The 25,434-nt window shown below is 39.0% G+C and overlaps 1 protein-coding gene across 32 annotated transcripts in view; it reads left to right on the forward strand.

Moving 5' to 3' along the window:
- Positions 1-25,189, forward strand: part of EBF3 (EBF transcription factor 3) — a 127,406-nt gene extending 102,217 nt beyond the window's left edge. For 4 of the 32 annotated variants that reach the window (XM_083149473.1, XM_083149474.1, XM_083149485.1 and 1 more), the window contains exons 11-16: positions 10,692-10,789; positions 17,370-17,435; positions 18,042-18,219; positions 19,017-19,205; positions 20,427-20,624; positions 24,717-25,189. In XM_083149473.1, coding sequence (XP_083005599.1) covers positions 10,692-10,789; positions 17,370-17,435; positions 18,042-18,219; positions 19,017-19,205; positions 20,427-20,624; positions 24,717-24,763 — 776 coding nt within the window. In that variant the 3' untranslated portion in view covers positions 24,764-25,189. Of the gene's footprint in view, positions 1-10,691; positions 10,790-17,369; positions 17,436-18,041; positions 18,220-19,016; positions 19,206-20,426; positions 20,625-21,225; positions 21,293-21,732; positions 21,859-24,658 lie in introns of all 32 variants that reach the window. The other 28 variants (XM_083149495.1, XM_083149496.1, XM_083149498.1 and 25 more) reach the window with 18 other exon arrangements.
- Positions 25,190-25,434: the final 245 nt, after the last annotated feature.

Genomic DNA, 25,434 nt, shown 5'->3' on the forward strand with positions numbered 1-25,434 from the left:
ATCGGACAAGTGAATAATTTACCTATAGCAACCATCTTCTAGCCATCATTTTATAGAATGTACTTGAATGATAGCTGGAAGCAATGTCACAATGTCTCTGCTTTGCCATAGGTGCAACTTTAGCACCGAAAATAGGCACGAGCAGCCATACATCGGCAATGCTGAGCGAGGCAACACCTGTTTGTGACATCACGTTATCATCGCTAGCTAGGGGCGGAGTCCCCAGCATAGGCGCGCCAATCAGTGCAGCCTCTACCAGAAAAATCAGTGGCGGAGTCACAAATAAAAAGTGCAGTCCTTAAATTAGTGATGATTTATTGGCGTCCCCAAGCACAATCGACACTTATTTATCTAGTTATTTTGGTGCAATGTCATAAGCGGCTGAACACTAATAGGATTAAGAATGATGTGGACTGGGAAAACTGGCGGGATAACCCCCTTTCCTTTCCGAAATGACTTTGGTCATTTCCATGCGCTCACCTGGGAGCCGAGAGCGTACAATCGCTGAGGTTACTAGAACCCGCATGACATCATCGATAAACGGCAGGTGGAATTTTGGGGCGCCTAAGACTACAAAGGATTGTGCCGGATGAAGAAACCTCTTATTTTTTTAAAGGTACAATTTCTTCCAGCTCTTTGTCAAATGAAACACAATAGGATCAAATCCTCTTTTACATTTTACACTAAATAGGTTGTAATAGCCTGTAGGTTTTAGACTTACTAAGTCAAGGATATTAGTCCTGCTCCAACAAGCAAGGCTGCCTTCAGATGAGTGATGCCTTCAGCCCCTCCGCGCTTTTGTGTTTCCTATGCACCTCACTATGCTCGGCTTACCCTGCCGAATCCTGTGATTGAAATTCATTGCCAAATTTATTGAGAAATTAATGAGAAAAGCTGCAAAGTATTGACTGTGAGAGGAAAACACAACTCATCTTGAATGAGGAGGAAAATGCTGCAATAATTTAGCCGCTATTGATTTTACCCTGTCCATCTATCGATCCCCATTTTACAATATTAATTTGCACCTGCGATCAGCTGCAAAGGGAACTGATTTCATTTCTTTGCTGTGTTAATGTAGAGAGCATTAAGAACCCGTTGCTACAAGACGTCACCCGAAAAAGGCTTTTCTTATTTCAACCTCAACCTATGCACTTGTTACCGAAATAGACTAAAAATGAATTTCATTTTTTTTTTTTGTCTGACAAAATAGTAAAGCTGAGCCTTTGTGAAACGTATAACCCCCTTTTCTTAGGCCCCCGTAGGCTGTATTTCATCCGTGCGGGGAACTATCATCAACACGAGATTCAGACCCCCTTCTCATCACATTGCCCGCATTGGTTCAAAGTTCATGAAATTTCTATGAGCATTGATCTAAACGCAATTGATTTTTTTTTTTTCGCCAGCAGATCTTTGAAATTTTAATTTCCCAAGCATCTGAATTCTTATAGATGAAATGCGCTTGGTCGAGACAGTTGATGATAAAGTGAAAAGACTTAGCATTATTTCCGCATTTTTTTGTTCAAGTGGTGGTGGTGGGGGGGTTCGAGGACATTTTGGGATCATGTAGATAAAAGTTTAAAGATAGAATCTTTGTATTTTTTTGAAGAGTCATCTCTGTCTTTTTTTTGGGGGGGGGGGGGGGGTTAATCCTTTGAGTGCCAAGTGAATTTGTGAAAATGGGTGTTAAATTTGCCATGCAAATATGTATGTTCGTCATAATGACCTGTCATGTTTAGGAAATAGAATCTTTTTTTTTTATATGCAACTTTTTATAAATTTGAATTTATATAACAAATGTGAGCGATGCTGGCATTTTTAGTTCATATCGTGCTCGTCTCTCACAGAGATGTTGGCACTTAAAGGGTTAAATGCAATGTCTTCAAAATCACGGCTGAAATCCAATCGGCTCGAGATCATCCCCAGGACGGAGCGCCAGTGCTTCTTTTACCACGCAATCATTTGAACACAGCAGTCTTTAACACCTGGTCAAGTTCACCTACTTACTTATCAGTAGGACATTTAATAACCTCAAGGTGATATAATTGCTATTGGCATCTGTCCCCCCTGGATTCTCCCGTTAATGTGTAAACTACTTGTCAGCAAATAGCACTTTGTCACTGAAATCACTAACACCCTCTAGAGGAATGTCTCCGAATTGAGCAATTTAATTTTGCTTTATTTAATTTTTACACATTACGACCTGTGCTTATCCAGTCAGGTGGCAGGCCCCGAGACTACTCCAAGTACAACCGATGCGCTGCTATTAGAAAAGCCTGTTGTGTCTTATTTAACAACCCCTTCTTTTTTTTTTTTTTCTCCTTGCATTTTTTTTTTTCCTTTTTAATTGACGCTCTCTCCTGTCCGTTAAGAGGGATCTGCAGATGTTCTTATTATGTAGTTATGCTCCTAATGTGAAAAACTACCTCATTAGGAGGATCTGTTCGTAACCAGAAAATTACTGCATTATGACAAATGCATGATTGGGAAGTTACAGGAAGATGATCATTATTGAAATGAAACTGGAACTCGTTTAATGGGTTGCAACCAGCAGCTGGAATACAGCAAATGAATGCCTTCCTGTTATTATTATTGTAGTCAGGCTTTTCTGTCAGGAGGAAAATGTGTGTCAGCTCCAGATTCCTTATATCTCTTTCTGTCCGAGCACTTGTTAAACAATAGCATGTCGGTGCTAAAAGAAGCTTGCTTCCTGCATTACACATTTTCCCCCTTCTATTTCCAACCACGCCGCTACATGGGAAGGCTGGGAACCGCTGCACAGTGGCTCATGAGCGACCAATTAGGGGTGCAAGGCTGATAGTCACAACTATAAGTAAAACAACTATAAGTATAACAGCATTATAAATACATTATAATTATTATTATTATTATTATTAATGTAGCAGTTAGGTTTGCTCACCAAGGGGCGGGGCTATGTAAAAGGGAAGGTCTGCGGCAGTCGGGATGCAGTGGTGTCATCATGCCCCCACTGTGCAATGCATACTTTACCAGCATTGCAAAGTCGGGTGAGGGGGGGGGGGGGGCGGCACTGATGATGCAATTTAAAATGAATCACGATTGGCTGCAGGGGTAAGCATGGTAGGGGGGTGGTGTAATCAAGTTACAGGAGATTTGCCCACTTTTCCAGGTTGACGGAAGTGTACCCAATGTTTTGGGAGCCTCCGGCCCATTCCGTGAGAGTAGGCAAGTATGAGGTCACAGTAAAGCAAAAAATAGCGAGTATCTGTGAACCTAATTAAACCATGTTGGAATGGAAGGGGGCAAATACAATTATTATTTTTCCATGCAGGGTAAATACTGTCTGCTCGTCTGCAGGTAGCCCACAGCTGGACAGCTTTATTCTTACGCTGCAATTTAAATTTGGGTTTGGACGGGCCACTCTCACTTCTAACTCTCTCTGCACTTGTTACATCTACCCCACCTGCAGCACAGCATGGTTTTACCAAGGTGTATGGCTTCTTCCTCTGTTGTTCTTTGCTCCCTTCTTGGAATCAGCCCCTATGTTTGATATACAGAGTCTCTACTAACTTTGCATAGTATGCTTGTATTGATGTTGATGATGATGATGAGGTATATTTAAGACGCGATGAAGGGTCAACATCCCATCCCATACCGCTGTTTCCCATCTTCAGACCTGTTCTCGCTAGAGCTTACCGCCATTCCCGAAGATATCTGTGGGCATGGCGCTTTATATTTACTGCAGGGGGACCAATTACCCGGGCCCCTTTGAGGAATCCAGGGCCGCTGCTATGTGCTTGTTCATAGAATTTTAAGAATAAATAAGACATTATCTTATATAACTTGGATTATTCAGTAATAAACCAGAAGATCTATCAGTATAATTAGTGAAAAGTTAAATAATAATCAGAGATAGATAGGAAACAGATACCCGGCTAGATGGAGAGGTAATATTTTATATCTGGCTGGTGGCCCCAGACTGTCTTCTCCTGCCACGTTGCCTTCAGTTCTCGCAACACGAACCGACATCACACGCCGTTAAAATTTTATCAATTGCGCCGTGATTAATCCCCCAAGTACACTACAGTGACTTAAATATTTAGCTTGTTTTTCCTCTTATGACTCGGATGCATGTCGAGCTCATAGATTAACTCCACAGCACTCAGAAGTATTTAAATATGTATTCTTCTTGAGCTGTAGGCGATTTCATCCTCTAGGAATCATTGAGTATATTTGGTCATGTCAGTCCCTATTTGTATGACCAGCTCTGGATGTTGGCCTGCGTATGATAACAGGATATCTGCTTCGTACAGAGGCTTTCTGATTGCCTGCCTCATTTGGCAAGGAATGTGATTCTCACCAACGCAGCTTCCCCTCTCCATTCAGATTTTTATTGCGGTGTCATTTTCCTATTCTAAAATAGCAGCTCTCCAACAAAAATTACTATGCATTAGGCCACAGTAGCCTGCTCAGATGGATATTAATACAGTTTATCTCTAAAAGGACGAATAATGTATTTCAAACAGATAAAAGGCTTCCTATTAAATGACGAATGTTAATATCTTATGGCATAGTTAATATAGTAATATTTCACACGGGAGACCGGCATTATTGCTTCGGATACAAGGCATGTGAAATCCGTCATTTTGTAAATTATACAATTGTCCTCTTGTCCTCTTAATACAATATCTATAATATGTGTGTGTGTGTGTACACTGATATCAGTCCATTGAGTACCGCCTGTGTACACCACCCCATATGCTATCCCATTGGTGGGCACCGGGGCAACTACTGACTGCTCCAGAGTGCCAGACTCACACCTGCATATATATATATACTGCATATATATATATATATATATATATATATATATACTGCATATATACACTGTATATTTAAAATGTATATACTTTTTACACACGCACACACATATTTGAATGGGGATAAACATGATGTCATCAACCTGGCTAAACTTTGACCCCTCCCACCATAGTCAGTGATGTCACTTCCAGAAAGTTATGCTGATTACATAATTGTTACATTATTGTTCCCAGACAATATGATGGCCGACTGGCCAATATGTCATAACCGCAGCACACATCAAAGTGATGTCATCAAGGAAGGAATGGTCTCTTGTTTCATCCTTTATTACCTTGCACATTGGCACATGCTATACTGGCGCTGATTCACACCTGATCGCTCAGGTATGATTTCATCCTCGTATCCAATGGTTGGGGTTTGCGCATGTGTGAATATGCACATGTGCAAACCCCCTGAACAAACGCTGCAAGTTTCTCACTCGCCGGAGCGTTCACTTCAGTATTTTTTTTCTCCCATGCACCCACATGTATAATAATTAAATAAATGACTATATTGTGTAAGGAAATGTTTGACATGTATCTAAACAATAATTAAAAAAAAGCATACAGTATGTACATGGATGTCTTTTTTTGCCGCCAACCCAAATCCTGTACGATGGCTCGCTTACATGCTTCCGCTTCTGGATCGCACTGCGGACTGTGAATTTAGTACGCGGCAGAGCGGTGTGCAATCCTGCAGTTTTTTTTTCTATTCATTCTTGTGGTTTGTACACGTGCAAAAGCGTTAAAATTGGATGAGGATATACACAAATGTGCTAATGAGCTCTACTTGGAAAATATCACGCCCCGGATTTAAATGTTAAATGAACCTTAGGGTAGCACGGATAATATTTACACAGCGTGTTCTGAAAGGAGACGGTGGCATTTGATGTCTGATTTTTAGCGTTCCTGTAAGGAGGTCATGTAATGCATCAAGATAGACAAATAACTGCACGGTGAACATATATTATTATAAACACACTCTGCTGTATTCTTTCATGTAATTCTTCTTCAGCCATGACTCCTAAGTTACCCAAGGCTTCTTTCTCTAATTATCCACGAGGTCAGTAAGCAAAATTGGGAAGAAGCTGGGAGATCAATACGAATTATCCCTGAGCAAACCAGTGCTGACAGTTTGAATTGCAGCATATGTTTACCCAAAATCAGGCAATTTATCTTAATATCAGCAAAGTAATGCAGTGCAGGTGAAAGGTCAGGCAATCTCTCCACCTCATAATTACCCAGTTCTAAAACAGGAAAGTGGTATTGATTGGCCTAGCTCAGTACTGTGCGACTGGGACGTGCCAGTGCCTTGCCCTGGCTCTGCTGGTCTCCTGGCTTGTAAACTCCACACGCTCAAGAATTTATGAGTGGTAAAGGTCTTATGTTTCCTACTTACGCTAGTTCTTGCATGAGAAACCGCCTCCTCGTATTGTGAAATAGGAGGATGGATACTCACCAAAATTTACTTTTGTTTATTTTCTTGTTTGCCATGCTATGTAGCCATTGTAGGTTACAACCTGTAATAGTTAGACTTTCCATGCGTTTCCGTGGGCCTGAAAGTTAGTTTGATTTGATTTGTCAGTGTTAGGACTCCTCTTGTGTCCAATGTAAGACTTGTACTAGACTGTACAGTGTAAGCGGAGTTGGTGTACCTGGGTCTTGTTTATGATGAGTGAAGTTATGGCAGTCAGTATCTTTGCAAACAACTCGTATATTAATCTTTATGATAGTTTGTCTAAATATGAGAAGGGCACCCTTTTAGAAACGACTCCAGATGGCACAGTGGTTGGGAGAGAGTGGGCGGCACATCACCAATATTAATTCTTTGGGGCAGATGTATTAAGCCTTAACAAGAGATAAATTCAAGGGTGATAAAGAGAGATAAACGTCCAGCCAATCACCTCCTAACTGCCATGTTACAGGCTGTGTTTGAAAAAAGTCAGTAAGGAGCTGATTGGCTGGACGTTTATATCTCTTGTTAAGGCTTAATACATCTGCCCCATTGTTAGTTGCAGTCTGTTGACACCCACACACAGGGGATGCAGACCATTCTCTAGGAACATGCCTAAGTGATGTCACCAGGTTCTACTGAACTGCAAAATAGGAGGTCTCATGAATTCAAAATGGCTATCCTAAATATCCAGGTGCAATCATTGTACCTCCAATTCAACACCATCATCCATTATATTACATCCCATCACAGTATCAATGAAAAATAGGGTCATACTCGCTTTTATTGTGCGAAGCAACATGTTCGTAATCTAGAGATAGGCTCCAGTGACACTCTCAATTACATTTACAGTAGGAAGACCCCATAACGGCTTCTCAAACATATGGAAATATCTGTTCAGAGATGAAAGCTTACAGTTATTACGAGTCATAAAGCTTGCATTAAGCTTCTATTACCTGTCACAAACATTTGCATAAAATCAATAACGTGAAGCCATCTATCTTTCCCTTCACCACCTTTCATCCTACTGACTTCATTAAGTTGAACAGTCACAGTAATTAGGTGGCTACAGGAGACAACGTTGGCATCTTTCTAAAGCATAGCAATATCCTCTTTTTTTCCCCTCCTTTTTTGGACCTCACAAGGGGACGTAGATTACCCGACATGAAATAAGGAGCTTTAAATCTCAGAAACCAATCAAATTCTAACGTTAAAATATATGAAAGCAGACTTCTGATTTGCTGCTACATGGCACCTTGTCACCACACTTACCCATGATCTAGTTTTCATCCTCTACCCTTAAGAATTTTTTTCTTTGGCCAATCACAAGTCTAAGGTATTGTGTGAGACTGTAGGGTTGCAAACCAGTCCAGGCCATAGCCGGCAGCATGACAAATCTCTCCCGCAGTTGGCACTGGCAGCCTATAATGATTAATGACCTGATTATGAAGTGGACCCTTGTATATAGGGAATATGCATCAGAGAATGTTGGGTGTTCTTTTGTGTCACAGAAGCCAAGGCATTTTTGAGGAGCTTTTACTATTTGCTGGAGAGAGAGAGAGAGAGAGAGAGAGAGAGAGACAAAAAAAGGGCGAAATCATTGCAAAAGCCATGTCATGTAAAATCAATACATTGGATCAATTCTTTATTAACAAGAAAATGTCTTACTTCACATTCCTATGTGGACCTTTGTCTCCGGAATACATGATGGAATGTCAAATCAAATTGCAGTCTTCAACTTTCTGTCATGTTATCGAGTGCATACACGTGCCACTCTTTGCAAGAGGAGAGCGTTCGATGGGACAAATAACTCCAGCACTTATTAGCAATCACAACTATTATTTTCCATGTATTTTATGTTAAATATTTCATCCTATGCAGACCTCTACAGTACTGGTTCTTTGAAACCAAAAGGTATGAGGGTTCCGACAGCATATATATTTCAAATTACTTGTTTACAAACCAACTGTTCCACAAGGCTCCAAAAACATGGTGACGTGATAGCTGAGTGGGCTTCTAAAAAATTTAGTACAGTCTTCTCTGCCCCCAACACCCAAAAATAGCTATGACAACATTTTGTTTGAGGTGATTGACCATCTGCAAAGTGAATCAAGACACCATCCACTCCTAGACAACATGCTGGCTGCGCCACCTTTCACACCTCTGTTTGTCAACAGAGAAAACAACATAACAATGGTTTAGGAAAATGGAGTCCCTCAGGGCCTACCAGCCCCTAGACTGGAGCCTAGGTTGCTTAATAGATGGTCAATGGTATTGATTGAGCCTCATATGATCTGGCCTGATTGACAAATCTGTTCTCTGGCCCCAACACCCAAAAATACCTATGACAAAGTTTTGTTTGACCATCTATGATAAAGACTTCATCTGGTCCAAGGCAACATTCTGACTGGGCCCTTTGCCCACCTCCTTTTGTTGAAGAGAAATCAACATAAAAAGGGGTTAGGGAAAATGGGCCCTTCAGTGCTTACCGGCACTAGGTTGACTAATGGATGGCCGATTGTACAGATTGAGAATCATATGATCCGGCCTGAACGACTGTTGCTGAAGGTTTGAAACTGGCTTTAGTTTCCATTTCAGCAAAGAGTAAACTGAGATGTTTCTTGTTTTTTTTTTTTTTTTTTTTGTCAGGCCAAAGCAAAAAGCTTTGATTAATGCTTCAGTTCTCAACAAAAGAGTTCCTCGGATAAAAATGATATCAGCATTACAGCGTAATATACACTAATAAGTATTTTCATCTTAAATTTAGCACTTTAGCCTTCAGGCTTGGCTTGTGTTTGGGTCTGGCAGTGTTATAATAAAGGCCCATGACTTCTTATATAGCTTGTTAAACACAATGTGTGCAGTCTAACATACTCAGGATCATGATTCATGCACTGTACACAGCAGCATGTATGGCTGATTTACGACCGAGAGCAGTTCATAGTCAAAATTACAATTTGAGGGGGGGAGAGAGAAAAGATTAATTACTATTTGTGGCCTGCAATTTCACAAGGCTAGTGGATTGCAGCGGTAGAATGATAGTGCCTTACATCAGTTTGTAGTCAGCCATTCACAGATTATTAAAGCTTTGCAAGATTAAGTGCGCCTCCTGCCTGGTTTGTGCTCAGGCAATATGCTAGACAAGAAAGGACCACAGGGATAAATCTGAAACGGGCAATAGCCGGGCATATGTCATAATTGCCGGTTAGCCATAAATTTGCAGCTAGTATGGAAAACACTGCTTGATAGAGTCATCCTACCTATGTCTATATGCAATACTGAGTATAGCCTGCTAATCTTATCTTTATCGTGTCAGCCTTTCTTGTTGTGTGGCTACAGATGTGTCTTCATAATCCTTCGATCTAATCATGCCAAGCAGCCCAGTGCGGCGACTTAGACGCGCCAAGAGTCTTTTTTCCCCCTTAAGATTTGCATCTTATTAGCATTAGCATTGCTACAGCTACAAATCCCATTGGAAGGGTACATTGGTCACTGGGGCAAATTGGTGAAAAAAAGGTTCAGATAAAAACGGTCATTCCTAGCCATGTTCTGCTATATTTGATCTTCAACTTAATACCCATTCTCATGGCATCACAAAGAGGAAGCAAGAACCAGGAAGCGCTTTGCAAAGCCTAACAACTGTAGGTTATAGTTCTAGGCACCCTCCAAGCCAAATACTGGTGCCACTTGTACCCTGTGAGGATTTACCGTTGACACAAACCCAGTGTTACTGGCCTGCTTTAACTTAAAGATTTGTTTTGTTAGTTACTGATTTCTACTTTATATAAATATACTAGTTGTTGTCATCTTCAAAGCCTTGGTCTTTCTCTTTTCCCTCCTATTGCTCTATCTCCCTCTCTCTCACTCTCTTAATTCTCCTCCCCCAACACAAAAAATGTATTTCTCCTCCTCTCTCATCCCCTCTTACTCCATCTCTCTCTTCCCCCTCATCTGTTGTGTTCTCTTATGAGAACTTGACTTTCGTAAATAGATTATCCTATGTATTTAGCTTTTGACTCATAACTCTACTATTGTATATTTTTGGGGGGGACTTCTTTGCTTTTTTCTGTATTAGGCATATGCACCTCAATGTGCTTTTTTAATACTGTTATACATTTTCGGAAGTGAATAATGTTGTGTTTTATTACGAGGAGATGTGTGATGAGTAACTATGGGAAATAAGTTTTTGGAGACTTTAGATTGTGGTATGCCAAAAATCTATGGAAGTATCTTTACTGAAAAAGGTGGGATGGGTCAGAAGTTATACTATGTGTCATCATATGCAAATGTGAGTGATGACATCATTGTTATCACTTTCCATATCTTGCTTTCTCTCTACGTCTCTCTCTCTCTCTACGTCTCTCTCTCTCTATTCTAATCAAATAAATTCTTTTTTTTTCCAGCCCTGAATGAACCAACCATAGACTATGGATTTCAGAGATTACAGAAAGTTATTCCAAGGCATCCGGGGGACCCTGAGAGGTTACCAAAGGTTAGTAAGGTTGTAATACACATTTCTATTTTTGTTTTATTGATTTTTTTTGATTGTTATTGCATGTTCTATACTCCTACTGACTTACCCATTATAAAACCTGATAAGACGGGTAAACGTACAGTCACACAGTTTAAATAGTAACTGGGAATAATCAGTACACAATTCTTAAAGATCCAGTTATTTGGAAGATATTTAAATATCAGCCCAGTGCTTAGTTGAGTCTTTGTGGAATGTTTTTGGTTGGTTTTCATGATAGTTGTAAAGTAATGAAGGTGGCTTAAAGTGTACTCAGCACCTCACCAGTCATTTATTAAGCTGGGACTCAAATTCAGCCTGTTGATTGACGAGCTGGTGACATCACTGAGGCATGAGCCATTGTATGTCTCCGTGATCTTAGCAGTGAATGGATTTGCTGAAAATTGTTCTGAAAATGTCTGCCTCCATTGTACGTAGTTGGGGTGTACACTTTCTGTATTGTACAGTCGGTAACCTTAACATTAATACGCAATGGTGTCAATAGTCAGAATTGTTGTGTTACTACAAAGGGTACAGACACACATACACTTGTTTAATTTGGGCCGTTTTCACTTGACTCGGATGTGGCTTGATATCCTGTCTGACCCAATGCGCAGTCCTGTGCGTATCGGGTAGGAAGTCGGAGGTGCTGCAATTCCAACCTCTGAATCAAACCCCCTCCTGGCCGCGGGGAACGGGGTCACATGATATACATCACATGCAGAAGGACTACATCCGATGCGGCTCAAGGGGATCTGATGGCCGTACACTTCTGCAATACATCGCAGTAGTGTATGGGCACCTTAAGTTAGTAGCTGCATTTCATTTTGGAATTATTCTTACAACAACATCTAATCACTACCGTAAGAGTTTCTGTAAGTAGAGGAAGAATAATTCAAAGATAACACTTCTTAAAGGAAGGGGGGGAGGTAAATACAAGCATTTCACTTCTGCTAGGGGAACGTAAACTTCCCGCATAATGAAATAGTTCAATTAAACATTTTCCAGTCCAGTAGCCTGTAGTGATTTCCATCTAACCAGCTCCACTATGATCTGTGATTATGTGACTCTTGTTTTCCTTTCATTTTCTAAAGCTCGATTCAGTTTAATCTTTTGTTTACAAAGGTTTTGCGATAAGTCCCTGGTTTAGCAAGCTCGCAAATGAAGTCCACATATTAATATCTAGAGGGACTTTTAATGTAAATGCACCAGGCAGAAGCTCTTCTGTGTTGTCTATGTACATGAAGCTCATCGCGTATAGTTCTAATCTCTATCATTAAAGTGATTTTTGGTCATGTTCTCTTTTGCATAACATTGGCAGATGTATTTATATTCAGATGTTTAATCGCCATGTTATATATTTTTTTATCACTTGTTTATTTCCTTGTAGTTGAATATCCTTTGATCTCGTAACATCGAAAATGCATCTAATAAAAAAATTCCAGTTAGGCATTCATGATAATTCATACGATTTTATACATAACATTCTAGGAGTGTTTGAGGGTCTTTGAAAAGACAAACCGTTAGTTATTTGGGGGATGTATTTACTAGCCGCTGGATGGAGATAAAGTGGACAGTGATAAAATACCAGCCATTCAGCTGCTGTCATTTTCCAACCCCGCCTGCGAATCTGATTGGCTGGTACTATATCTCTGTCTACTTTATCTCCATCCAAGACTTAGTAAATAGACCTCATAGTGTCTGTATTGCTTGCACCTTTTTGTCTTAAATCTTCCATGGATTTTTTGAGTTTCAAGACAATGAGAGGATAATGGAATGTACAATGTATCAATACATAAATTCTACAGTTAATGTTCTCCACGCACTTTGGTCACCCTGCCAAGATGACCCTGGCTTATATTTGAAGGGTAACATAAGCAATTGGCTCAAACTGTTTATTTTAGTTTTTTTTCTATGTGTATATAACATATAGACACCAGCAACCATGTGCATATATCACAATGTCAAATAAGACAAGTGAGTAATAAGGAATTTTCACCAAGACACGATTGGTGACTATAAACCACATTTATCACAATTTAAACAAAATATAAAGCAATCTTTTTCCCCAAATTGTTTCATCAAACCGTCCCTATATGTGGAAAGTCCGGCATCTACCTAAAAACATGTCGTCGTCCCCCCCCCCGCATTCCCATTTCCAATACCATTAGCAATGGGATTTCCATTCACCCAAATCCAATGCAAATAATTTGATGTGATAAATACATTGGCTTTAGAGTACAAAAGTTCAGGCCGGGCCATAAAAATGCAAACACAAAACACACTATGTTGGTAATAAAAACCTGCCAAGAAAATAAGAAAACTGTTTCTCCAAGGTTGATGTAAGACTGCGAGATCGTGTATTCCCTCATAAGCCCTTGGAACGCGGTGACAGGGCGAGCGAATGGGGGAGCCAGCTCACCCGCATTACACGGCTCTTTTAATTCAGGTGAAACGGTATTGTTTAGGCTTCATATAAAACGGCCACTGAATGAGATGAAATCTAGCAGTTTCAATAAACAACATAAATATTTGATTTCGTTCTAATGGACCCAAATGTGAAGTTCAGCGGCATGTAAATTAAACTGCCAAGTGATTCATCATTGTTAAGCCAGCCGTCTGAGGTTGGTTTACAAGGGTCACAGTGGTTCCTAAGTAAAACAGCAATTGGTCTTAACATACATTTTGAATGAAAAAAAGAAAATGGAATGAAGAGAATCAGCTTTAAGTGTCAGATACTGAAAAGAAAAAATAATGGGAATGAGATGGGATTTTGCAGATGTAAAACATGCATCTCAATATAAGCCAAGCCAGATGACTTCACCCCGGAGTTGATAATATTACTACATTATTCATTTATTTTTTAGCTTTTTTGTTTGAAGATGTATAATGCACCTAGTTTGATGGGTAATTGTACTGTAGACAGAAAGCCAATACTCCTCACTTTTCTTGTTTAAGATGAATTGTTATAACACAAAAGGCTTGGATATGATGTATTATTTGGGGATCCAGATAGGATATAAAGTCGTTAACCACAATTTATACAGATACTAATATCACCGTCATCTATACCGATACCAGTATCACCGTCTGCATGCGCCAGGGTCGGTGTTACGTAAAGAGCGACAGAGGGGGTGATTCTGATTCATTGGGACAAAGTTGAATTCGTCCCTGTTCCGATGTTTGGGGCTCCGCGCATGCGTGTGGTATATTATGCGCATGTGCCGCTCCGCCATTGGCATTGGCTTTGGTGGCTTGCGTAGTTGCCCAGCCATTGGCAAGGATCGGGGTGGGGCGGATGGCGGCGAGAACGGGGGTGGCCTATGGAAACGCCTAGCATTTTATGTGTGTCCCCATGAAAACGCTGGGTGTTTCCATGGGTGCGCAATCAGGACGATGTGTGACGGAGGCTGGTGGCTGATGTCACATGATGTCAGCCAACCACCGCACCTTCCTATTTGCGAAGCCAGGAGAAATCATTGGACGGTCGTCGACCATTGAATGATTTTTCCTGCAGCAGAGATATTTGAGCTGATGTGTCTTCATTACACATCCCATCGCATGTAAACTTGGTATTCGCCGGCGGCTGGGGGGGCGTACATTTGGACAGGTCTCTGGCTCTCAGTAAGCATGAGATCTTTGAAACTTATCAAGCCAACCAGAATCACCCCCAGAGTGTACCGTTCCCCTTTTGTTGAGGAAAGTAAGAATGGCTCAGTCCTCAATTATCAAGGGTATATATTTAGAGACTCAAAGTGGCAATGAAAAGAAATCAGGGCGATAACAAATGACTTTCGAGCCTAGAACTGTTCCTTAACAAATTATCCGCCTTAGAAGGTGCGCGGCGTTAAAACGATTCCAAGCTAAAATTAATTGCATGCATTCCGTGCGTGCGTGTTTTTCTCGTGTTCCACGCATAGTACACAAATACATTCTGTTTTTTTTATATTTTTTTCCTAATATACAAAAATTTATTAGGAATGCGGTCATGTTGAGCAATTACCCATGCATTAAAATTCATCTTCTTTTCCCTGCTTTTTGAAGTAGCTACATCTAATGGCTCTGTACTCTACAATGTATTCATAGCCAGAGGCAAGAACTAACAGAATAATTGCTTTACAGTTCTATAATGACATTAGCACCTGAAGCAACATCACCTAGGTTACCACTTTTAACTGTGATGATATATACACTCCCGATGATCGGGCATGTGAATAATCTTGTATATTCAAATCGCCGTCGACCACTGTACGAGAACGAATGTTCATAATAAAACCGTACATTTGTCATGAAACAACGGCAGAAATCATTTGAGCTATAATAGTTTCCATTTAACTTGAAGTCTGTTATGTCCTATTGAAAAGCAGCCAATTACACTTATGGCCGTGGCTAAGAAATTTCTATCGAAATGCTTTTCAAACACCATTCAGTGCTAATCGTATTCACAGCATGAGGCGGCGCGCAGGAGCTCGACATATTGTAGAAAAACAAACTTGTTCAAAGCATCCTTGACTGATTGGGTTACGCATTCTGTATCTCCGATATGACGAGACCACCACTTAAGAGCAGCTTTCAAAGTCAGGTTCATTAGTTAAGATACTATCCGGTAATAGGCAGATTAGGGATAAGAGCATACGTAATTTTCCTAAACTATCCTTATGTTCCAATTGCAGAGTACCATATGGACAAGTAGGTGTAGAATATATCCTGGAAATGAAAAATAGCTTGTAAATGCAGAAATCTTAATTGCTTTAATCGTTGCTTAAAATTGAAAGGCATGTAAAAAGTCTTGTGATATGATAGGAGAGATTATGAGTAATTATTAACACCTCTGGAAAACACTTTATCTTGCTCACCGAGAGCTGCTTGGGCTGATGAAATCTGATTAAGACAGCTGTGCCTTTCATTGATTATACCTGCTTCATGACAAGTATAATTCTTTATTTGTATGCAAAGTAGATGCATGCAACATCAAGCAGAGACACCAATTTCAGAGGTAAATGCCCATTCTAAGAGTCATCCATCCGATAACTTTGTGGATTAAGTGCTATTCCTACGAACGTATGGCGCGCACAAAAAGTGATGCCTGAAGTGATTAATCTTGATAAATAAAAGATCCAGAATAGGAGTATCCTGTAAGATGAGTGAAACAATGAATCGGGGCCTGTTCTAAGGATGCAGAACCAATTTCGTAGGTGAATATGTGGCTGCTTGCTGTCACACAGCAGATAGGTGTTTGCATTGGAAAGACGAAAGATCAAATCAACGTGCATTAACCTCTAGATTCTTCAACGTGTATGCCTGTTAAAAAAACGATGCATTCATCTTCAACACTGTTGACATTAATCATGTCTAGAAACGACAACTTTATTAGAAGGCAAATTATGACAAGTTAGACGAGAGATCAGTTGAGTTTCTACCGTAACCTCGAAATCAGTACTAGTGTCAAACGCACACTCGATTTACATATTCCCAAACCGCACAGTTAACTTACAACACATGAATTTGCTTCATTTTTGTGTCCGATAAACGTTTCAGAAGTGATGTCAGCATCCTCCAAGGGGAAGAGAAGTCAAATAGAAGAGATTTCTAGTAAAAATTAAGTAAACTACTGATTAATCCCCACAATCGTAAAGTGGAGGTAGGCATGCAGGCGCGGATAAGACAAACTCTATGCATCTGTACCCCTAGGCAAAACCACTCTAGTCTCTGAATGTGAAGCCATTTATGAAGTCCTTTACAGCGCACAGTCAAAGAGGTTAATTGAAAAATTTCTTAATGTCATTATGAAAAAAACTAGATTAACCCGAGTTAATTCACTTTATTGTTCAAAATAAAGAGGAATAAGCATTGAACTCACTTGCAAATTTCGGGGATGAATTAGAGGTGAGATGTTGTCTTTAAGGAGTTTGCCAATTTAATTAAGATATGGAAAATTACTTATTGTTCTTCGCCACTAAAGTGCTAGGAATTAACAAGTGCCTGCACTGCCTGCACTGCCTGCGCTTTTCATATCTACGCAATGTGTTTGTTTAATACCCGCAAGACTCCATCGTTAAATCTTCAGCATTTATTTCACTAATTCATCACTGCAGCAACATGATACAGCCCCAAACAATCATTGTTGTCAATCACAAGCAAAATGCTGGATCCCAAAATGCTTAGTTATTAAAAGGCGCGTATTTTATTTATTTATTTTCGTTTGACTTCTCATCCAAAGACATATGTATCAACCAACCTCGAGGTATCAGAGAATTAGCAGCTCTAGATTTAAAGCAGCAAGTTTTTAAAAAGGCATAAAATTGCCGCTTTAAATCGGATAAGTATTCAACTTATTGCGGCTTTGTGCATCTCGTAGACTAATACATAGCGTAAAAAAAACTACAATACCCTTCGGCTCTGTCTAATATCTACCTTGATCATAATCAGAATAACTTTGACGTACTGTTTGGTTTGTTTATGTGACCTTTTTTGGAAATTCTGCTGTTAAATTTGCGCTAATATTATGGTTTCGCTGGCTATCGTCCAACAATACCCTAAATATCTCTTCCCCTTGTGTTTCTTCCTGCAGGAAGTATTACTGAAAAGGGCTGCAGACCTTGTTGAAGCCTTGTACGGAATGCCACACAACAATCAGGCAAGTCATTAATGAACGTTTGAAAACCCATTCAGGAGTATGCCATTTTTGGATCCGCAGTGTTCAAGGCTGGCAAGATATCAAAGCAATCTTATTTGCAATCTGCGCTTTTTTTGCCAGCCACCTTAAGGGCAGTGTAATGTGATGAGAAGCACCGAGTGGGGGAAAAGGGGGGAAAAAATCAGCTTCATCTTTCGCACTCCTCTACTCAGAGCTCGTTTTCCTATCAGAAATGACAATTAGGTGTAAGGTGCCAAAAGCATAAGCAATCATTAAGACGAGAGAGTAACCTTGAACTCGGTCCAAAATATACAGTGACTAATAGAAAAGCCTGCAGTAAACTTGCCAAGTGGAGAGAAGAGAAAATATTTGACTAAATTGTAACAGGCGTGCCATCGCCCTGAAACAAATGTATATAGGCTGTCAGCTGCATTTAAATAATTTGGACCAGTTCATTTTCGGTGCGAAGGAACGTCTTTACAGAAAGTGTTGGCCTACGCACCAAACATTTCAACCCTCTGATTGTCCTCCTTTGTCCACTATATGGTGACTGTTATGACAAACTCGTATAACCCAATAACCCTCTCACTGTTTATCACTTTGTAGGAGATAATCCTGAAGCGAGCAGCTGACATTGCTGAAGCATTATACAGTGTGCCGCGAAATCACAACCAGATCCCCTCGCTTGCCAACACTCCATCTCACAGCGGGATGATGGGGGTAAACTCGTTCAGCAGCCAGCTAGCAGTTAATGTTTCAGAGTCCTCTCAAGCTAATGACCAAGGTATGTAGTTATGCTGGGCATCATCCCATATGCTACCCAGGGTGTTTCGTTAATGTCTAATTATATTGCTTGATGTCATCGCAACATTAGTATTGTTGTTCTTGAACTCCTCCATGTCAACGCATACCACTGCCAGACTAGGAGCAACGAAACACCCCCTGTAGCAGCTATACAAATACTGTTTATTATATTATCACTTCATTTGCTGAGTAGAATAACTATATTTGTAGTTGTTTTGACATTTGAGAAGTGGCCTCTCCGGCTCTCTAGGATATATGCGCGTAGAAGTAAACCGCATAAAGTATATTAAAGTCAGGGATATAAGTCGTTAGAGGTGGAACACCGCCCTGCCTTTTAAAAACAGCCTTTTAAGATGAAATCAGTGGTAACAAACAAGTTGTTGGCTGTCAGCAGTGGCATTTGAAGGTCTTGAAAAGGCGGAAAGTTCATCTTCAATGTTGGTACAAACCAGGAATCAAGCCTGTTGATAATTGCTACTAAGGAGAAATGTGAAAGAAACTGACACAATTGGATCGAAGAATGCTTTTGTTGGCTGTCTAAGCCTCCCGGAGAATAACGTGGTGTTTGCTCATAGATGATTTAAGTAGGGTTGGTGTGATAAGGTTATCTGAAACTGCAACAGTTGATAGGGCAGTAAGAGGCATTGTGAAGTAAAGCATGTGGAATCAATAAATCTGTGTAGCATTTGATGTGGATTCACGGGGAAGGAAGCAGAAGTGACTATTATAAATGATAGTAACATTATCTTTTGTTTGCTGGGTTGCTGTTTCTCACAGTAGGCTACAGTCGCAACACAAGCAGTGTATCACCACGAGGATACGTTCCCAGCAGCACCCCGCAGCAGTCCAATTACAACACAGTCAGCAATAGCATGAATGGCTATGGAAACACTGGAATGCCCAATTTAGGAGTTCCCGGCTCACCTGGGTTCCTCAACGGCTCATCCGCCAACTCTCCTTATGGCAGTGAGTGTTCTTTGTTATTTTTTAACCGCATTTAAGTCTCTCGATTTGTGTTATTTTTTTGTTTGTTTGTTTGTTTTTGGTTTGGTCTTTATTTATTTTTTTGCTTTTTTTGCAAGTATCAATCCATTCTGCTATCAGCTACTGGATACAAGGATGGGTGACTCTGGAGGCTGGACATTTAAAAAAAAAAAAAATGATTATGTGTCATTACAATGTCACATGAATGGTGTGGCTCATACTCCCAATTTTTTTTTTTTTTTATTGTGTAAAATTTCATTTTCATTCTTGTGTCCTTATTCCTGTAGAATGTGCTGTGTAACAGTGTGAATGCTCTTCATTACAATCAGTTTTAAATGATACACCGTAGTATATTTAATTCAGTATTTCCTCTAATAAGAATAAAGGAGCACCCAACCAAGTACAGCAATCATGGGGAAAATTATGACCCGTACGCAGGATTTTGCCGGCTTACTCACCCAGGACCAGCATTTCCATGTAAAACTGGAGAATTTACCAATAAACTTAGCGTGGCAACTGATGACAGAGTAGTAGCTTAGTATCTAAAAGTCATACCGCGAACTATAAAGAGTGAACATGACATTCACAAGTTTGTATCGAACATTCATGTCCTACACTTGTAGTTGTTGTCTAGAAACCCTTCTGGTCTGATGATTGTGCTTAAGAGGTATCCTAATCTCAAAAGTTGTCCAGAAGTCCCCTCCCTTTAAACCAAGCATTATTTAGAAAAACAGAAAAGTTTTCCCCATTGAAAGGGATGACACCAAACTAGTCGGAGATTACATTTTTAAGTGATGTTTACATTTTTTTTGCGTCTCTGGAGATTTTTTCCAGTTTGCAGTGTGCTCGTGGGACATCCAAGATGGCCCATGCATTTTGCGGTGTGCACATTTTTTTTTAAATGACCCGTGTGTCCAGTATTTATGAAAACTCTTTGTGCCTTAGATGGCACAATAATTCTCAATTCTCTTGTTTAATATTTTAAAAAATCCATTATATAGACCCGCATTCTTTTATCCAAGGAGTGACCGTGCCCGCAAATGCATTTTTTTCAGTTTAAAAAATCTGCTTTATTTCTTTTTTTATTATTTTGTTTTGAGCTCAAAAGGCAACGCCTTATAGCTCACTTTTTTATGTTCTGCCATGGGGGAAGGGGTGAAAACAACCCTTTTTTGAGTCCTGATTATTTTTGCTTTATTGCAGTAGTACCGTCAAGTCCTACAATGGCAGCCTCTTCGGTCACCCTCCCTTCAAACTGTAGCAGTACACACGGCATTTTCTCATTCTCACCTGCAAATGTCATCTCTGCAGTAAAACAAAAGAGTGCGTTCGCTCCTGTCGTCAGGCCCCAAGCTTCCCCTCCACCGTCCTGCACCAGTGCAAATGGCAATGGACTTCAAGGTGAGTTGTGTTTCTAATGGAAATTGGCTTGTGCGAGTATTCTCTATTTTAGCCCCATAGACAGTCTTGTTCAGTCATTCAAAGTCAGATTAGAATTAGTCAGAAACACAAGTACAATAGGTCCTTCATTACCCTCCCAGTGCCCCTAGATCCTGGAACTTCTCTTTCTGTTCACCAGCGATAAAGATCTTCACTTGATAGAGTTGGGTCTGCAATGTGACCTCACAGAGGTACAGAGAGATCAATAGAGGCAAAAACACCAGATCATATAAGGGAATTTCCAATCTAGCTTCATTTTAATGGCCCCGTAGTACTTTCCTATCGCAGGCACTTGCCGAGGTCACCCTGTTGCTAATTCTTTGGTGGGATGATTGGGGTAATTTTTGTCTGCATATTGTTGGAACAGATGTAATACTATGAGACTAAAGACCACTCCTCCCCTCTCCTCTTATTTTCTTTTCTTTTCTTTTACTTTTAATTGTCTGAAAAAATAAATAATTGATTAAGACTGTGTATAAGTGTTCAAGTCCATGATATATATAAATATGATACTATTCAATGCTACAGGATATATGCTATCAAGTATTTTCTTATTTTTCAGACATGTATTTCACTCCCACTTTCCCAAAATCTTGAAATTCGTAACGATAGAACAAGTGCTGCATAATGTGAGATATTTTCATCTTTTAATGTTGCATATAGAGAACGTTTACCATTGAAATATATGTCTTATGAAACACCAACATCCATCATTCCTTCCAGTTGAGAGGAGTAGATTTGATTTTTTTTGCAACAAAAAAAATCAAATGTGACATTTGCAACACTGGCAAATTGGTTCTATCAAATTTTGATAGGATAAATATCCACTTATTTATGTAGCAAAGGCAAAGTGATACCTTGGACAAACAAATGTATTTTATATTGAAAAAAATAAATAATAGGATTTATTTTTTAGTACATCTTACTAACCACTAAGCCTCCAAGTTCTCTTCTTAATCAAATTGATATTGAAATGTATTATTTACTTGTTGTCTTCAATATTTACAGAAGACACAGCTATATTTGAGTGAAAATCTAAATTTTTTTTTCTAAATATTTTTAAATGTAGAATCTGGAGAGGACGATGGTTGGGGAGGGTATACTGCATGTATGGGAGGTGGCATCTCTTTCCTTTTTCCATTTGGCGTTTACTTTGAAAATGGCACAAAACACCAGAGACTTCATGATTCAAAATGTATGTACAATCAAAATATAGTATGTTTAAATATTAATGGTAGAGACCTCATTGTGATGTGCATGAAACCTTATCTAGTCCCTCCCATAGTCCTTTGCAGGAGACATTAGATTTGTTGTGGAGCCACCACTTGGTATCTAGGACTATTGACATCACTGAATCAATGGCTTATGGGTAATTGATAGGCTGCATTACCACAAATAATGGTACAATCCACAAAATGGCTACTTTTATGGTCTGTAACTGGCTGGTCTATTATAAACATATAATAAACATTAGTTTATTTCTGGAAAACTGTAAATATACAATTTAAACATCCCCTCTGCGTAGCTAGAATTTCTTGAGTTCATGGCAAATATAACTGCTATGTGTTTTGGATGTATTTCAGATATTTTGGAGAATGTTATATGGAACAAAACTTTTGTACAATATGGCTACTCCACCCATCAATATTAAATCTTTGGCACCTGATATACAAGTGATATTGAATTTAAATAAGGCCTGCCAGGGCTTGTTCTCCGCCTCCTTAATGATGCCTGTTTCCCATGCCGAGAGAGATCCTGGCAATGTGGTACACTCTAAGGGGTAGAAGTAAATAAAACTTCTAAGTTTACAGAAAGTAATATCTGGAATCTGATTGGCTGTTATGGGGAACACCTTCACTTTTATTTTTTATAGCAGTTTAGTAAATCTGCCCTCAAAGTATGTTAAATGAATGTAATTGTATAGATATATTCCTGAAACAGTGTTTTCTGAACACCAACCTTTGGCGTCCACTAGAAGTACATGTTTTCCACATAGGAGTTGGAAAAACATGCACTCTTATAGATCCCTGAGGGCCAAGTTTAAGAAATTATTCTCTACTCTAAACCTTGACTAGAGAATTGGGACATTAAGTGGCGGTTAACCACTCCCAAAATGTATGTTTTCAGGCTATCCATAATTACAGGCAAGTGACTTATCTGTATAATTGTGCCAAAAATTATTCCATCTCTACCTGCAGAGGGAAAACCACCAAACCTTTCTTGACATACTCATAGACCACAGTTAAATATCCACGCATTAAACAAGGGCAAGTTTTGTTCCAAATGACAAAGCTCACAATATTAAATGTAAAATCCTAAGATTCTAAATAAAAATTTAAATGTGGCGGTTTCAAATTTTCACCATGGTTATATTTTCCTTATTCATAGAAAAAAAATTCCTGGGAATGCAGCCTATTAATCAGACAAACTAAGGAATAACCTGTAAAATATATACATTTTCTTTTATTTTATACTCTGATATTCCATCTCTGTGTAATATCTGTAGCTCCAAATTCTGTGCACACATAGAACATTAATAAAACACTTCACATAGTTTGAGATGCCCACGTATATCCCATCTTTTTTCAATAATAATTGTTATACTACTAGCAAAGAGCCAAATTGTAATTATTTCCCTATCAAATGGTACAATAGATCTGTATCTATAGACTCACACACAGAAGACATAAGTCTTAACAGCCATAAACTTGTAACTGTATGCCTAAAACAAATTAATATTGTTGGGATTAATGAACTGAGAAATTGAAGCTTAGATCCCTACACAAGCAAATGTATTAATGTTACACATAAATTAGTGAGGGGAAAATAATTTTAATGAAAGACAATGTAATTGTTCATTTCAAACTAGTTTTTTTATTTTTTAAATTATTATTTTAACACAGTTTTTGCAGTGTTTGAAATCATCTCCCTATTACTTCTGCATGATAAAGTTAAAAACAATTCTGTATATATCACAAATCAGGTTTTCCCAATAGGTCAGAGCAGTAAGGAAAATAAAGAGACCCTGGCTCATAAGATTTTAATTTAGAGCTAGAGAAATGTCTGGTCCTGGCTGGTGAGTGAGTTGGCTTCATCTGACATTACCAGAAGTGACCATGTTGTTTTTCAGCTGTCAACATGACCAGTCTCTTGGGAGTCTGGACCTCTGGTTGCTATTAGCAAAACGCTAAGAGAAATATCATATGTGGGAGGAAGAATGTTTTGCTGCAAAATGTCTATACCCTCTCCATACTTAAATATCCTCTCTCCTTTGTTACTTTTTTAGTAAACTATGGTCAGCTTCATTAAAATTTGCTAATTTAGATATTCACACATTTAAACAAGATCTCCACTCAATTCGCTTTTTTTCCCATTTATATTCCTTAAGATATATTGATTTGCAAAAATAAATTTCGACTACCAATATTATAAGATAAATCATTTTCTGCAGAAATATTTTTCTAGTTCTGCATTAATATTTCTGCTATTTACAAAACAAATTAAACAAGCTAGAATTTTGTTTCATGTAGAGGTTACTTAGACACCCAATTACCCTTTCCCCATTAATATGACAAGAGGTAATCTGTGCTGTTGGAGGATCTTGCACATTCCCCTCTATAACTGTCTGTTGATCCCTGATGGTCTCCTATTTCCTCCTAATATCATTAAACTATACATGCCTGTCCTTTCTAACACAGTCCTTAAAATGGACAGATCATTGTTTCTCACCGAACCAGTATGTTGAAATTGACTTTTTCAGCATATTTTGCATAATTCAGTATTCTACTGGTTGACTGGTGGTTGTCCTATGCCCTCCCGCTTCAAAATACCAAAAGGTAGCAGAAATATATTTTGCAAATCATGTTACTAATGGGGTATAAAATGAAGAAATTAAAAAGCTCAAATTTCCTCAAAATTTTTTAGGCCAATCAGTTAAATCAAGAGGGAACTTGTAGGCTTGTTAAGCTAATGTAATCTTTCCTCTTTTTTTCTAGCTATGTCCGGTCTTGTAGTTCCACCAATGTAAAGTCACTTTTGTCTACTTGCTTGTAGCATCAAGCTTCAGAAGAAAGCTTCAGGGGACACACTTAGTGTATTAAGGAGCACTGACGGAAAACCAGTCTTCTTCAGAACAAAACCACCAAGAAGCAAAATGCTACAAACTCTTTCTTTTCAAGATTTTATTTGAACTTTTAGAAATCGACATGAAAATGAGCGACTTCTTCATGAACAATTCCATTTTGGTCAATTTGAACTTTTCTCATGTTTTTCACATTTCTCTGTCCTGAAGAAGATGAAGGGGGAAAAAACAACGCCTATTTTGTACAGTTTCTGATTACGTCTTGGCTAATGTCTAGTACTTGCTATATGTTGGGACAAAGCATTGTGGATGCACCGTGCCGATTGATCATGATACACTGATGAAAAATGCCTCAGAACATTTTTCAGTACTCATTATTAGACTCACCATGGTCGTGTATCTCTATAATGTGAAATATTTCTTTTTTTCTTTTTTTTTTTTTGTGGTGAAAAAGGGGGCCAAGGAGGTTTGAGCCATCAAACTGGAAATAAATGAAAAATATATGAATCATTTAAATTGGGGGAACTTGGGTGGGGAAAAGGGTTTATCATTGCTTAACTTCATCTTAATGAAATTGAACTTTGTAACTTATTGTAGTTAGGAATCGTAACTTTGATATTGAATTCTCTTGCCTTCAACAAGCACACTGACAGAGGAAAATGCTACTGTCTGTTGGTTCAAATATACTTC

The sequence above is a fragment of the Crinia signifera genome, chromosome 6 (assembly GCF_055691185.1).
Source record: "Crinia signifera chromosome 6, ASM5569118v1, whole genome shotgun sequence".
NCBI lineage: Eukaryota > Metazoa > Chordata > Amphibia > Anura > Myobatrachidae > Crinia > Crinia signifera.